Raw genomic sequence first — 16,124 nt, 5'->3', positions numbered from 1 at the left:
TTTAATATTTTATATTTAATATATCACGATATTTTCTTTTTAATTTAGGATAGCCGTAGGTATGACGGATCTGATGTTAACAGAAATGTTCCCATGGTGATTATTCATTTTTATCTCAATATGGTTTTATGTTTAATTTGTTAGGTCAGATTATCGTGATAGAAAAAGATGTGACTTTGTGTTTTATGGTCAAAAAACATTAATTCCCCACCGTGGGCTGATTGCAGTCTTGGGAGCAGAGTCTTTGGGTAGAGTGACATCGGTGAAGTAAACTGGAAATCACTGAGCTCATCCTTGAGGTCCCTGTGAAACTGGTTATTCTGGGGACCCGTGTTGTGGGACGAGGCGGAGATCATGGATATTGGATCATCCACGGATCTGCCCTGATCGATGCCGCCTCCGTGCGTGCTGGCGGTCCATGGCGATAGGTGCTCGCTCGGGAGGAGATGACGCCGTAGAAGACAGCCGTGACTTGTGGGATCGTAGAGGTTGGGTTTTGGAAACGTGTGGCAAACAGCCCTGGTGGGAGGCTTGCTTTCCTCTAAAAATCTGATTAAGAGAGACCAGCCCTCCTCTGAGATGCTGGCTTTGCCTGGATTTCAGTACAGACACCTCCGTGTCCTTGTCCAACCTTCTACTCATTGAGTTCTCTCTGTGCTGGAGGTCGAGGTGCTGTGGCAGAGGCTGTCCATGCCCGTGGTGGAATTGCACGCCTTCCCTTCTGCAGCTCGAGATGGGGCCGGGGGATTTACGGGAACGCCTTCCTAACAAAATAAAAATAAAAAAAGGTGACGTGTTGCGTGCTTTGTCACGCCTGGTGTTTTTCATTGCGCTCTCTCCACGAACAGATCGTCTATGCCGAGCGGCCTTTAACAGACAACAACAGATCTTTGGCCTCCTATGGCTTGAAGGACGGCGACGTGGTGATTTTGCGACAGAAGGAGACTGTCGAGCCACGGCCCTCCATCCGTTTCCCAGGTGAGAAAGGATTTGTGCTGGGCTTTTGCTCCGAGCATCCAGAAATCTCGATATTTCTCAAACACCAGCTCCATCTCCTGTCAGTCTCCTTCAGCACCTTGCCAGGAAGAACACTTCCGAAGGAGGGTGGCTAGGGATGAGGCAGGGGGCTCTTAAAATCGGCAAAAAGGCTTCTAATTTAACTTTCTTTTTTGTTCTAAGGAAGTGAATACTTTTTTACTGTTCTTGTGGGGGAATACAGAGAAAGCGAGGAAGGTAACTGGTCCAGAGCAGCGCTTTTTGTGAATTTTCATGTGACTGCCGGTTTGCTTCCCGCGTGGTGTAACAATAATACACGTCTGCGCAGCTCAGCCGTGTTGAAAAGCTGCTGCGATCTGCGCTCTGAATCCGTACCGTGACAAACACCCAGAGAAGCCATGCCTCGACAAACCCAGTTACGCAATCGTGCGCACGCGTGAAAGATCCCTCCGATAACATCTGAGCAGAGCCCTGCTCCTCTGCCCTACCTTCTGCAGCCATTCCTAACAAATCCCTGTCATAAAGTACCGCTGGAAACGGAGGTATCGCTGCCTGAGAAGGGCGTGGGAGCGCTGCTTGTGGTCTTCATCCTCCTGCCTCAGCGGGTACCTGCAATGCAGGTCTGCAGAAATTTTTTTTTTTTTTTTAATCTGAGAGATTTGGAAGCACCTTAGAGACACTGGGTTTAGCTTTACAATCCCTCTGGGTGACATTCACATTTACGAAGGTGGAAATAACCAGTCTGCGATTCTGCAAGTGCATTTCAGGGGATAAAAAATGGGCAGATCGATGGCGAGACCAGTTACGTAAATCCACGCTGGCATTCCTAACCCAGTAACCTGTGTACATGGCTGAGCTTCCGACACAAATTGCTGTTCACAGGATCCGGTCTAATCCCGCAGCATTAAGAGCGGCTCATCCTTCCCGTGGTTTTTCCACTGCCTTTTTCCAGCAGAATTGCAGACATGAAGCACTAACACATCCAACCTCTTTTCCCTCAAGGTCTGCCGAGGATAGACTTCAGCAGCATCGCAGTTCCCGGGACATCGACTCAGCAGCATCAGCCAGCAGCACAGCGTCCTCGCCCATCCCCTCCCGATGCACCGTCCTTCCCTCAGGGTTTGGACAATCCGGCGCTGCTCCGGGAGATGCTGCTTGCCAATCCCCACGAGCTGTCCCTGCTGAAGGAGCGCAACCCGCCCTTGGCAGAAGCTTTGCTCAGCGGAGACCTGGGTAAGTCGGGTTTTTAAGCTGTGGGAGGTGGTTTTAAATCTGAGCTCCGTTCTAATAAAAAGCAGCCACAGGTTTTTAACAGGCTGGGACGTTCACTGCCAGCTCGTTGGTGGTGCTGCTAAAAGGTGCCAGGTGGGAGGACGGAAGGCAGAGTTCCTCTCTTTCTAACAAGACCGTTTCTGGCAAGTTTGGCGTATTTCTTCTGCTTGGCTTTATTAATATCCTCTGTGTCCTACTTTGAACTCTCAGGTGCACAGATAAGCTGAATTTCTGTATAAACAAGTGGCTCAGCTCCTGATTTTTATGCCCAGACTCTCCAAATGCATGTTTTTTGGCAATGGTGTTGCGTTCGCTGCATCCCAGAGCCCGCTGAGACCTCAGCAGAGAGCAGTGAATCCAACCCTGTCCCTAATGGGTGGCTGCTGTGGACGTGGATGTTGGAAGGGAGAGGAAAAGGACCAAGTAAATGGTGTCTTTACGGAGCTTTTCCGATGGGAATAGTCGTCAATGTTTAACTCTCTGTTCATTTTGAGTGTTTACGTAGTCAGGGCACAGTTGATGCCCAGTACCGTGTCCTTCACCTCTTCTGCAGGCGAGTCGCTGGTGTTGGTCCCTCGTTCTTCCTGTGACGAAAGCTCTGAACTCTGGTGTCCTTTCAGAATGAAAACAGAGGCGTGTTTTTTGCGTCAGAGGGTGTGCTTCTAAACCTCTGCAAGATGTGTAGTTAGGAGATAAATCCTGTTGACTTTGGGGAAATGAATCAAGAGCTTCTAGCAGGAGACTATTTTTTCCCCTTCCAAGGTTACATCCCAGTGATTTCTCTCGGTCAAAGGAAGCTAGAAAGGAATTTGCGTGGATATTGTGGGTCTTTTTAATTTTAAAATTCTGATTCTACCTCATATCCAGAGTTAGAACCATGTCCTCTGTGCTCTCAAGCTTCTCCACGCTTCTTGCGAGCGCTGTGTCCATAGTGCAGGTGTTTTTCCCGTCACCTTGAGGAGACATGCTGCTGTTGGCACGGAAAATGAGGTTAAGCCCAAGAACTGGCTCATCTGCTGACCTGTCATGTCTTGTTGTGCGCGTTAAGCTGTGATTCAGATGTGCATTTTCAGTCCCGAATCACCGCAGTGGGCTGTCGGAGGGAAGTGGGGTTTGTTCTGGTCGTGCTCTCGTCGGTCTGTGGTGCTGCTGTCAGGAGTTGGGCACGGATCCAGCTCAGCTCTGGCTCTGCTGCCCGAGCAGACGCAGAGGTATGTGCCGTGTGACTCTGCTGGATGCACTGCAAGCACTTTAGACGGCACCTGCTATACAGAAGCCTCATTTAAAAACAAACAAAAAAAACAAACCAGGAAAACATACCCAGAGCCTTCCTGAACATGTAACAGCCAGAGAGCTGCTTTGTGGGAGCCGCGATTCTGGAAGCAAACCCACAACCTTCTGTGTTTGCAGAACTTCATTTGTTGACAAGTCCTTTTGGGAACACACACGATCACATCCAAGGACTGAAAAATAGCCAGAGGCCATCCAAAAAGCGGAGATCTGAGAACTGTAGGCTTAAAACGTGCGGCTGGACTTTGTGATGCGGGTGTCCCACCTAGGACCTCTTGATTTCAGGGGCAGGAGGTCAGCTGTAGGGATTATAATGTCTCTGTCTTTGCCTTTGTTACTCAGGTTTAAAGTAAGATTTGTTTCAGCCTTTTTAGGTCTTACACTTTTGTGTTTGCTCTTTGCTGGATCTGCAGGCTGTTATTTTACCAGGGATTGCCGAGTGTAAAATGTGATGGATTTTTCAAGCTGATCCTGTAGATCCGCCGTCTTGCTGAGAGCTGTGAAATCTCGCTTCTACCTCTGAAGCTTTTTCAAAATACACATGTGCTCGAGCTCCTCGGTTGAACTGGGCAAGTTCTGTGGTCCTGATTTCTGCTTCAGGTCTCATTTATCTCCTGGTTTTGCAGCTGTTTTTTTGGAGTATTGTGTGGGCAATTCCTGGTTTAGCGGCAGCTCTTTGTTTTAAATATTGTTGCCTTCATGGTTTTTCCATTTTTCTCCCATATAAAAATGTACATGCGAAGAAACTGAGTTTGATTCAGGTGAGTTTGCGTAGCAGACACACGGAGAAAGAGCTCTGTCCAGTTGCTTTTCATCTCAGCAGGTTCCCAGGTTTGCCGCCGCTCCTTTGAGGTCCATCCGTGCTGCCTTCCGAGGAAGCCTTTTGTGCCTGAGCCGCTGAGCCTACCCTTGAGTGCATGCTGGCAGAAACAGAAGAGTTTGCTGTGCCAGAACTTGATTTGTAAGAGTGATTTCCAGTAAAAAGCATTTCTGTATCTCCTCCTTACTGCAGAGAAATTCACCAGGGTGTTGCTGGAGCAGCAGCAGGACCGAGCCCGGCGGGAGCAGGAGAGGATCCGACTCTATTCCGCTGACCCGTTTGATCTCGAGGCGCAGGCCAAGATCGAAGAAGACATAAGGTAGCAAACCAAAGCTGCTTTCGGGTTTTGGAGGTTTTCACGGCGCCTTTTTCCGCAGGATGCTTTCACCCATGGTGCTTTTTCCTTGGAGGATACCAGGAGCGTGTTTAGATCCTGCCTTAAGACATGGATTTCCTCCCGGGGTGATGCTCTGAGCCACCTTTGCACATGGGAAAGTTGGGATTTGGGGACACGCAGGGACACCCCATCCTTTAGTCGTATCCAGCTGAGCACAGCTCAGGAGGTGGCAACGCCGCTGTCCGTGCACGTGATGTCCCAGAGCTGTCTGAGCTGGTCCACTCTGAACCAAGAGCACTTGCGGAAAGCACTTAGCCGAGATCCCGTGGGGAGGTGGCACTCAGGCGTGTTTTGAACGCGGGAGCTGGGCTGTGTTGGTCTCTAAGCTGATCTCTCTGCACAGCAACGTGGCGTCATTTCTCCCAGCTGCCTTTTGAGATCTGGTTTCCCGTACTGCTAATTGTTGTGTCTCTCTGGCTAATTCCAGACTCCGAACATCACTGCTGTCGGCAGAGATGTTCTGTGGAAATATGTTCCGCTCATCCGTGCTCGCTCCGTCTTGCTGTCTTCCAAATGTAATTGCATTGGGCTGAGGCTTGATTTCTTAAATTGGGTGATAAATCTTTGAGTCGGAACAAGACTGGTGCGGGTTTTTTACCCTGATAAAGAAATATCTTTCCAATACAGGCTCATAGTTGGTCATAACCAGAATTCATTTGCGGTAAGAGTCATTCTTGCGTTATGACTGACAAGGTGTTGCTGCTGGATAAGCACTCAGCCACGCAGAAAAATACACATTTGTAGATAGCAAAACATTGCTCAGAGGCATAGGAACGTTTTCCTTCCTCCTTAGACGAGGTGACAGATCAAGGTGATGTGCCCAAGGCTGTGCAGCTGTTAGGGAACAGTTTGGGCATCTAGAAGTCCCCAGATTTCCCACCCCACTTAGTTTCTCTGAACTCCTTGCTTAATTCGATGCACTCTGCCCAAGATTGATTGGGACCTACCACAAACATCTTATTTTTTTGAGACACGTCTTAGGTGGAGAAAGTGTCAGGCACAGAGAAAACAGAATAATGGATTTGACAAGAAAGCAAACGGAAGATTGACCACTGTATATCTGATTTAAGCTTAAGTAAGGGCAGAAAAAGGCGTGGCTCTTTGTTTCATGAGTATGTGAAGCAGGACAGCCTGGCGGTGGCGTGCTTCTTCTCCCAAGTGAGTCAGGTTCCGGGTGCTTTTAGCTGTTTTCCTCCCCCACCAAGAAACCACGTCTGCCTGTCTTAGAATCACAGAAGGGTTTGGGTGGGAAGGGACCTTAAAGATCATCAAGTTCCACCCGCTGCCATGGGCAGGGACACCTCCCACTAGCCCAGGTTGCTCAAAGCCTGGGTTAGAAGATGGGTAAGAGAAGAGCTTGGGGGTTTTTCCTCTTCCCCTACTGATGAGGCGAAGTGAAATGGCATCAAAATTGGTAGATAAAGCTATTTCAGATGCAGTCACTACGGATACCCATCACTTCCAAGATTCCTGATGGGCTTCTGGAAGAGTGTTGCTGCTGTAGGGTTGAATTTGCACCACGGGCTTGTGCTCAGGGTGGTGTTCTCTCTGCGGTTTTGCTCCCCTCCCTCCCTTCCTATGCCTGGAGACGGAAAGCTGCCAGGGAAACGTCGGAGGATTTTAACGTTCAGCTGCAGTGTGGGGTTCCAGTGTTGTAGCTACCGGCAGCAGCATCATCGTGTGCCCTCAGCGCTTTATTTTAGAGTGACAAACAAATACGGAGGTTTTCCACTCACAAGTTCTCCAGGTTAACTCTGTGGTGCCAGGTTTCCGTCAGGTTGTCTGGTGCTGCAGTGTGAGCTAGGCAAGGGGTTGGAAGGAGGAGTCTGGCTGCTGGGGAGTGACTCGGTGTCTCTGGATTAATCCAGAGATCATTACCAGCAATCTCCAGCGAAGGCAGCTACGTTTAGCTAACGAAGCAGTCTTTGCTGTGCTTTAAACACACTGTTTGTAAGGTGAGCTGCAGCAGGTGGGATTACCAGGTCTGTTTGTACATCGGGGGGATGCTTATAATGTTCGGCTGATGAAGGTCTGATTTTTCTCTCTCTCTCTTCTCCGTTAAATTCAGGCAACAAAACATTGAAGAAAACATGACGATAGCGATGGAAGAGGCCCCCGAGAGTTTTGGCCAGGTGGTGATGCTGTATATTAACTGCAAAGTCAACGGACATCCAGTGAAAGCCTTTGTTGACTCAGGTGAATTCCCATCATTTCCATCTTTCTCTGCACTCTCCTTTTCCTTGCTGAGGGAGACAGCAAATACTCCAGAAGTTTTGCCCAAAATACTCACTTTCCATAATAAAACACCGCATTACAAGGTTTTGAAGCACCTGATTAAAACCTGAGAGCCACCCAGGCATTGTTTGAGGCAAACAGAGCAAATTGTTGAGAGAAGTGGCGTACGCGAGCGCTTGAACACCGCAGATCAAGGCTCCCGGGAGAATTTCTGGGTCTGATGGCTGCGTTGCCAGCAAGGTCACCGCCACGTGTGTCTTATCTCATTTTACAGATGGAGGGATTTTGCTCGCCTTTAATGCTGTGCTTCCCATCCACAGCCTTAAAGGGAAGGCACTTGGGGTTTTCCAGCTCTGCAGTAATACGTTCTTCACTGTTGGCACTGAGCTGGGTATAAACGATCAATTCCAAGGAAGCCTTTTTGCCCTAATGCAGTTGCTGATGCAATGTGGTTTCCTGGCTGCTGAGTACAAGATCTTAAGCCCTTCCAGGAGAGATTTTTAATTTGTGATGAGCTGTCGGGGATTTAATACAAATTCTCTTGCTGGTAGGTGCCCAGATGACCATCATGAGCCAAGCTTGTGCTGAAAGGTGCAACATCATGAGGCTGGTAGATCGGCGATGGGCTGGCATCGCTAAAGGTGTCGGGACGCAGAAAATAATTGGTAGAGTGCACTTAGGTAAGTGGTGGTGCAGTTCTTTGGGCAGCTTTAGCAGCAGTCTGCTTTTCCCACAATCTTGGCACCCAGGAGTGTCTCGTTTGATGCTATAATTGTTAGAAACTCCCACCGAGTAAAATAAAAGTGCGTCGGCAATACGTTCATTTGTCTCGGGCACGGTACTCTGGCTCCTGTCGTGTTTAATGCTTTTCTAATGGAGTTACCGTAACACTTTTAGGTGAGGGAGTCCTCAGCTCAGAGGATGTGTTGACTCTGGCTGCCAAAAACGGGGCTAATGTGAAATAGCACAATGTGTCCTGTTTGGGGGGACTGCTGAGCAGTAGGAGGTGCTCAGGAGGGGTTCCAGTCCAGTGGAGCGTTCCCTGTTCCTTTGGGAAGAGAAGGCTGGCTGTGCTCTTGTGCAGGTTTTCTGGATGAGAGAAGATTGTCCTTATTGTCAGAAAAATCAATTCTCTGCACTGTTGTTGCTCTTTAGGTTTGTGCTCTAGCGAGCCGTACGCAGTGACTCCAGCTCGGAGGGTTTGATAAGCTGTACTTAGGGCTGTACAGCAGGTCAGCTTTTAAAATAATTAACTTCTTGAGATCACGGCAGGCCTGATGGTCCCTGGGGCTTGCACGGAGCTTGATTTTCTGTGACCAAAACAGTAGGTCAGAGCTCTGGTGTCAGCTTTGTCCAGCAGGTTTGTGCAGACCTTTCCCAGGAGCTGGAAGAGCAGCAGGTAGATTTGTTGTGCTGTCCTGTTGCGAGGTGGTAACTCCTCTCCCTTGCGTTTCAGCTCAGGTCCAGATCGAAGGGGATTTCCTGGCATGCTCCTTCTCCATCCTTGAGGAGCAGCCCATGGACATGCTTCTAGGGCTGGATATGCTCAAGAGGCATCAGGTATCAAAACCTCTTTTGAAACAGTTACTGGCTCTTCCAAGTTAAGTGCTAAGTGCAACATGAACACTGTGCCTGTGAATTTATTAGGATTTTCCTGGGGAGAGTTGATGGTGGATTATCTTCCAGACAGCTATGACAGAAGTACATACACCACATACATCACGGATAGCTGTAGGGTGTCTGGCTGCTCCCTGAAGGTTTTTTGCTCTAAAGATGCTCAGAGCTTTCCAATGGAATGATTTATTGCAAATCAAGTCAAACTTGCTCATAGCTTTGCCCTTGACCCACTTTGTGTAGTTGCTATGAGTTGTTCCCACTAGAAATGGATTATTTAACGTTATTTCCCCTTTTTTTTTCTGGGAATTGACTGGCTCTTATGCAGGCCCCTGATGTCTCGATGCTCTTTCGCAGTGTTCGATTGATCTCAAGAAGAATGTACTCGTGATTGGCACGACTGGCTCGCAGACCACTTTCCTCCCGGAGGGCGAGCTCCCCGAGTGTGCCCGTCTGGCTTACGGCGCCGGGCGGGAGGACGTGCGGCCAGAGGAGATTGCAGACCAGGAACTAGCAGAAGCAATACAGAAGTCTGTAGAAGAAGCAGGTACCAGGAGGAGCCCGGTTGAAATATTAATCTGTGTAGTTTTCTCGCTGTGCATCAAGGATGTCTGTTGGCCGTCCCCCCTTCTCAGCTCCTAGGAGATGCAGCCTAATGCAGCATGAGCGAGGAAATGGTGGAGAGAAAGGGGTTTTAGTCTTGCTTGTAGCCTCTAACTGCACTTCTCTCTTCCTTTCTGTACAGCAAAATCTGCGTGAAGGCATTCAGGGGTGCTTGCTGTTTAATTTGTGCTGTCCTTGCAACGTCCCACCTGCTGTGGTTTCTTGGCCATTGAAGGTGTGGAGATAGATAGTTGTCTCTGGCACCATTCACCTGGGTCGCGTTGCAGCGCCCACTCAGGGACACAGTTCAGTTGTGTGGGATTTCAGCAGCCTCACACGTGGACAGCATTGTGGAGACTTCCACAAAGCTTGTTCTTCATAGCTGCAGCTTGTAAAAATAGAGGAGCTGCAGCAGTAAGTACAAATCTCTGGACAAAAGTTCATGACAATTTTTTGAAATAGCACTATTTCGGCATTTTTTCCATTGAATGGTGCTTGTGCCCTTGGAAGGGGAATCGCTTCTGTTACTGAGGATTATTGTTGCTCTAAATTTCAAAAGAAGCAGCTGAATTTACGTCCTAGAGTATATCATCAGCCTTCAACGTGACCTGCAAAGAGCATTTTCACCCTCCCCAGAGTGTTGTTCCCTGTGCCTCTGGAATCCCTGAGCTGCACACATGCAGACTGACGGGGCTACGGAAGATTTTGGTAACTCCAAAATTTCGTGGAGATGCCAAAATAGCTGAAAGCTGAGCTACGAAACTGTCTGAAACCCAGATTTTCTGTTTCACTCCTCCCTTAACTTCAGCTTTTGACTAAAGGAAAGTTCATTATTTTTTTTCCTTGCTATTACAGTGAAGCTTTGAATACCTCCCAAAGCGTATTCTTTAGGCCTTTCCCAAAACTTTTAAATATAACATTTTATATGCCAGTGTTTTATAGAGACATTTGGGGTTTACTGCTCAGTTTTCCTCTGAAAGCACGCAGGAAGATTCTGTTTCCCTGACACGTGCAGAACTCTTTGCCGGGTCATGTTTAAGCTGATAAAGTTGATTTCTTCAGCATTTTTATTGCTAATTTTTTTAAGACTCTAGCATGCCCATATTTAAAATTGAAGTGTGATAACCAGATTTAACCATATATATATATATATATATATAAAACCAGTTGTGATGCACTGAAATTTTTCATTAACACTTCCCAATTGCTGCTTGATAGTCCAAAGATTAAGCAGTGACTTTTTTGCAAATAACGAAGTTGCTTACACTAAGGGGAGCACAGGACTGCACTTATTTGACCAATTTTCTTCCATTTTAAGACTACAAGTTTTCCAGAGATGTAAAAACCTCGAGAGGAAGGCCTGGCTTTAATGAATCAGCAAGAAATGGTTTGCATGTTTGACTTTTAAAGCCAAATTTGAATTTGCAGCAAGTAGAGAGAAACACAAACCCAGATTTGACCTTGCCCCCGTGAGGTTTTGGTGTAGCTAAAGGTCGGACTCGGTAGTTGGGCTCGTGTCTCTTCCCGTAACCTGGCAGAGAAAATGTGCAGAGGTAAATATTAGTTCTTTTCCTGTTCAGATTTGGAGCCTGATGAAGCCTGGGTTGGTTTTTGCAATCTCTCTCCATTTTGGATGAGATTTCGCAGCCATCAGAGTTGGTTGGACTTGGTTCTCTGCTGAAAGGGTCGAATAAAAGCAAATGTCTGGGCCCAAAGTAGGTGAGTCTTTACAATAAAAGCATTTTAGTCAAGTGTTTTAAAATGAAAAGTGCCTAAAATGACTTGAATCAAAGCTGCGTTTGTACCAGTCCAGTTCTACAGACCATGTGGCTTTGTTCAGACTCAGCAGCAGTTGACCATTCTCCATCCATGCTGAGCCCCAGGGGAACATCAAAGATTTATGAGAACAGGAGTCTGTTTGCTGTACTGCCTTAGTGCCTGTAGAACACCAGCGCACAGAGCGAGGTGGGTCTGGGTTAGACGGACGGTGTGCAAGTCTCAGACGTATTAAAGCCTCTGGCCCACGGGTGTTTGGCCATATCCTAAAGTGTCAGAATATTAACGTATATCCTCCTCTCTTCCCAAACTGTTAGAGGCTGGTATGTGGTACCAGGAAAGCCAAGGGAAAGGACAGGAAACTGCAGAGGGAGAGGACATGATGTTGGACGAGGGAAGCTCAGCTCCCCCCGTGTCCTGTGTTCTTGTCGCTGCCTTCTGGTAGATGGTACCGCAGAAATTGCTGCGTACATCTGTAGGTTATTCAAGTTCTCATTTTGGAATGCACCTGGATTATTCTTGAGCTTTATTTAACCCCCCCGAAGCTCACTTTAGGGAGCCTCATGGTTTCTCTCAGCTGGCTTGTTGGTGTTTTCAACTCCTAGGGAAAGGCAGCTGAGGTGGTAGTGAGTCCTGGGCTGTTTTACTGGGATCTGGATCCTCCACGTCTGCTTTGTTTATGTCTGAGAGCTTGCTCTTTTCTGTCCATCTGCGGTGTTTTCCCCACCGCCGCTGGGAATCTTGGTGGTTATGGAGGATTTCCGAAACTGGCAGGAAAACTGCAGTTGCTTTAGGAGGAAGTGTATTCAGGCAGCTTACCCCCCTACAGCTTTTCATCCAGGCAGCCTCTGCAGAAGAAAGGCGCTGCCACCGCATACACACCTCGGGCTTTTCCTAATATAGAGAGGAATTAATCCCTGATGGTGCGCTTTGTGGAGAAGGGCTTGTTCCTTGCGTTAGCTGGATCGATGTCCTTGATGGGGCTGGGATTCAGCTCCTGGAGATACCCCAGCAGGAGGATGACGATGGGTCTCGGAAGGATGACGCTGAGGAGTGGTTGGCAGAATACCAGCTTCTGCTGCTGCCTAAATGGCTGCAAATCCCTGTTGTGTTTGACTGATCAGACCTTTTTTACCAGTCCACTGAGTCAGAAGACAGTTCTGCTTCCTCTCTAAAGGACTGGGATGGCAACAGAGGGCGTGAACGCAAACCTACCACGTAGAAACAGAGATCCCTCCAGTTTTCATCTGTACCATGTGTCACAAGCCTCTTTGCCACCCTTAGGAAAGATGAGCAGCCTGAAAATCTGCAGGATAATTCTGGCTTTTAATACCCCAGAGTTGCCGAGTTGTTGTAGTGGCATTAAGACCAGAGGTGCAGCCAACAGAAGGGAGTCAGTGCTCTGTGCAGGCGCTGCTGTATTTTCTACCGAAGTGTATTGGTCAGAGGTGCAGTATCACAGCATGTTGTGCACCGTTTTTATTTAATGAAAAATAAAAGAAACCAGTAGCTGAGGTGGAAAAGGCAGATTTCTTCCATGGTGAGGAACTTCAAAGAAATCCTGGCTGTATGGGTGAGCATGGTTGGCTGGCCCCCAGTACACCTGGGCATCTGTAAAAAGAGAAAGACTTAGTGTAAACCAGTGGTGTGTGTTTAAAACCACTAAGTTTGGAGGCCTCTGGGAAGGGAAAGGGAACTAACGTAACAAATCATGCAGCACAAAATCTGGATTATCGTTTGGATATGTGACACTGGACAGAGCAGGGCTTTAACGGAAGAACAGGCGCTCTTACAGCAACGGTCACTGCAGAGATTCAACAGGAGCATGAGAGCTGATACGTTAGCAAGATTAGACTTTTAGCAAGATAAGTTCACTTATTTAATCTGTCCTGATAACGAGACCCAGGGTTTGGTGCTGCTGATATTGATCTGCAGTTCAGCCATTCTCTGTGTGGGGGAGGAAGCAGTGAACTGAGTTTGACTTCTAGCCGTCCCTTCCTTTGCTTTGCTCTTTCCAGCCTTGGGCAGCAGTTTATTTGCGGGATTTCTGTCTTTCACCCCCTTTTCTTTATGCTTGCTTGTAGCAAGCTGGTGTTCGTGCTGTTTCTCTTGATGGCTCCTAGCAACAGCTGCTGGGAGCACAGTCTGAGAACTGTGTTGCCATCTCAGTTCTCATTTCCCTGAAACCTGGCTCCTGAATGTCTCCAGCCGTAAGGAAAACAAACCAGTACGGCGCTGGACGCATGTCTTGTGCTGCGTAGATTTTATCTAGTATCACGCACGGCCACTCTGCAGCGTAGACAGTACAGAACAGCCTGTAAATTGTTCTCCAGCAGAGTTTTGAGGGGTTTTTTTTGCCTTGACGTAACAAATTTCCCAGGCAGAGCTCTTTCAGGAAGGTAGCGAAGGTGAGGAGCTCCTGCTGCTCACACGCTGTCGTGATGAACAGTGGGGAGGAGAGCCGTGAGGTCGCAGGACTGTAACCATGCATGTGGTGTGCTCTGAATGCTAACACGAGTTTGGTGTGTTTGTTTCCTAATCCAAACAGAACGTCAGAAGCCTTGATGCATGTAGTGTGTGTTTACTGCAGCTGGAGTGGGCCACAGACCAGGTATTTACAGCCTCTGGTTTATACAAGTTTTTCACTACTACAGTGAAAATAGTGGCTCTCGTGTGTCCTAACTGCTTTTTTCTTTCTGTGTTCTGTTAGAGAATAGTGACAAAGAAACTACCTCACTGGAAATGCCCTCATTACCAGCTTCTGATGGGTTTCAAAATCCAGTCCAGTCTTCAGGACTAAATTCCAAGATCTGTAATCCCACAAATCAATTACTTGATCATTCTGTCTCTGCCCCTGCTTCCGTTTGCTCATCCAAATCTAGCCTCGCAGAGCCCATTGATCCTAGAGCTGTCAAGTCCTTTGAGTCTTCAACCGAATGCCAGGTAACCCCAGAAGAAGAACATCCTCTACAGCATCTTTCCAACAATGCTTCCGTGGCAAATAATGACCCTTCTCCCCAGACGGGGGAGGTAACCTGTTGCAAGCCAGCTTGCCTTTCCCAGGACACACTCACAGAAACATTTCTTGCTGACAGTCTAAAGGAATGTAACACTAACGAACAAGACCGTGGTCAGGAACATCCTTTGGAAGTGACAAAAGAAAATAGTTTGGCTGACGCTGCTGCTAAGCACGGGCAAAATAAAGATATCTGTCTGTCTTCAGAACAAGAGCAAGAACATGAGCTTCCCATAGACCATCAGACGTGCAAAGAACCAGAGAAGGAACATCTGGAGAAGCAAACTGAGACAACTGACCCGGAACCTCCTTGCCATGTTGGAGGGGTTGAGGAACCTGCTGTGGAAGAAGCCAGCCAGCCAGCAAATCCTCCTGTGGAAACGAGAGGAGATGGACTAGAGAAAGCAGGTCTTTCCTGTGCGAAAGGGAGTATCCAAACGTCAGCCTCCTGTAGCTGTACGCATACGGAAACCTTCATGGAAGTAGATGTTGTTGAGCAGTCTGTAGCTGAAGCATGCAGCTCAGCAAGCAAGCAGAAGCAGCAGGCAGAGAATAAAAGCGTATCTGACCTGAATGCGGATGCTTTTTCTATGGAGGTGGAGTCCCTGAAGTCTGCATCCTCCTTGAGTGATCTGCTTTCCACTGGTGATGTCCTGCAGTCTAAAAGCATTAGTGAAATTCCTGCAAATAATGAGTTGTCTAATTTGGCAGCTGAAGACAGCTCTTCCCCCTCCAGCATCCACCAGCTGGACACGGATCCAGGAAGACCTTCAGAAGAGCCATGTCCATCTCTAGCATCAGCCTTGAAAGAGCTTCACAAACTCTTGATTATCAGTCGGAAAGGAGAATGTAAAATCTCTGCATCTGAAGAAGTCTCTCAGCTGGAAATGGTTTGCAAAGATCCAGCGGCGCACCAGAAGAGGCTTTCTGAAGATGAGCAGAAAGGCTCAGATCCAGCCAGCCAGGAACGGAGTTGTTCCTTCTGCGAGGTGAGGTCTGAAGGTGGAAGAGCAGAGGGGAAACAACTTTGTCATTCGGGCGTAGAAAGCATCAGCACTGGGTCTATCAGTCACGTGCAGTCTGCTCTCGGAGAAGGTGCTTTAGAAATTCAGAAGTTTTCGGGTAAGAGTGATTTTGTCGTATTGAATTCTGCAGCAACATCTGACCAGCACCAGAGCTCTGAGCAGGTTTTGGCAGAAGGTTATCAGAGCCCAACTAGTCCAGCTTTGGAGCAAAATGCATCCGTTTCCTCTCCACCTGCTCTGGATGAAGGTACATCTCAAGATACTCGGAGCCTGCTCGCAGGAGCACCTGGGAGAAGCAGCACTTCTGCTCCTCAGGGTCCGTGGCTGTTGGGTGGCTGTGAGGAACCACCAGCTGCCTACACCGGACTTGCCTCGGGTGCTTCTCCACCTGCTTTCCCTGCGGCTGACCTCGATCGGATCCTCGGCGCTGGTTTTACCACGCAGGAAGCTCTTGAGGCTTTGCGACAAGCGGATGGAAACGCAGATCTCGCTCTCCTCATTTTGCTAGCCAAGGGTATCGTTGTTCCTAGTAACTACGGAAGAGGTAGCTGACTGGGGTGTCTTTTCTTTTAAAGGACGTCTCTAAATTATCCACCACAATGTACAAGCAGAATGTTGAGCCAGATTTTTTAATTATTTGCAGCCAAAGTAACTTGTCTCTTCTGTTTTACTTGCTAGATTTGGCCTTTTAAAAAGAAAAAAAAGTCCTAGCGTTGTGTGGACAGGATAGCTTTGAATTATGCATACTGGATGAAAATTCATGTTTTTATTTAAATGTACAATTTTAGAATAAGCTCCAATGTTACGAATAAAAAGCAGAAGCCATTCAGATCACCGCCCTGTCCAGCGCAAAGCAGGTTGTGAAGTGAATTGACCGTGTGTGCATGGGACAGGAGGCACACGCCAAGCTCGGTCTGGCACAGACACGAAACAGCGCTCGTCCAGACAGACTTTGTGGATTGGTCCTGGTTTTAGGTCTCCTGCGCTTTGTAACCCCGTGTCCAGCTGTGACACTGATGAAACTATTACGGCAGCTACTAAAGGTATGTAGGTGCCCACAGACGTGTAACATTTTGCAAG

General features: G+C 47.9%; 2 protein-coding genes across 2 annotated transcripts; both read left to right on the top strand.

The window, feature by feature from the left end:
- Window positions 1-848: 848 nt before the first annotated feature.
- Window positions 849-12,703, top strand: DDI2 (DNA-damage inducible 1 homolog 2 (S. cerevisiae); the record flags this gene model as incomplete). The annotated part of the gene is made up of 8 exons (XM_010088027.1): window positions 849-978; window positions 1,999-2,229; window positions 4,571-4,697; window positions 6,844-6,971; window positions 7,562-7,690; window positions 8,467-8,570; window positions 8,982-9,171; window positions 12,678-12,703. Coding segments are annotated over 8 exons (1,065 nt in total), but the record flags the coding sequence as incomplete, so codon positions are not given.
- On the top strand, window positions 4,652-15,588 carry RSC1A1 (regulatory solute carrier protein, family 1, member 1; the record flags this gene model as incomplete). Its single annotated transcript, XM_010088026.1, has 9 exons — window positions 4,652-4,697; window positions 6,844-6,971; window positions 7,562-7,690; window positions 8,467-8,570; window positions 8,982-9,054; window positions 13,552-13,614; window positions 13,714-14,033; window positions 14,679-15,008; window positions 15,360-15,588. Coding segments are annotated over exons 7-9 (847 nt in total), but the record flags the coding sequence as incomplete, so codon positions are not given.
- Between the last annotated feature and the right edge of the window lie 536 nt (window positions 15,589-16,124).

This window comes from Pterocles gutturalis, unplaced genomic scaffold (assembly GCF_000699245.1).
Source record: "Pterocles gutturalis isolate BGI_N339 unplaced genomic scaffold, ASM69924v1 scaffold48301, whole genome shotgun sequence".
NCBI lineage: Eukaryota > Metazoa > Chordata > Aves > Pterocliformes > Pteroclidae > Pterocles > Pterocles gutturalis.
This window is presented reverse-complemented; position numbering and strand designations above follow the sequence as displayed.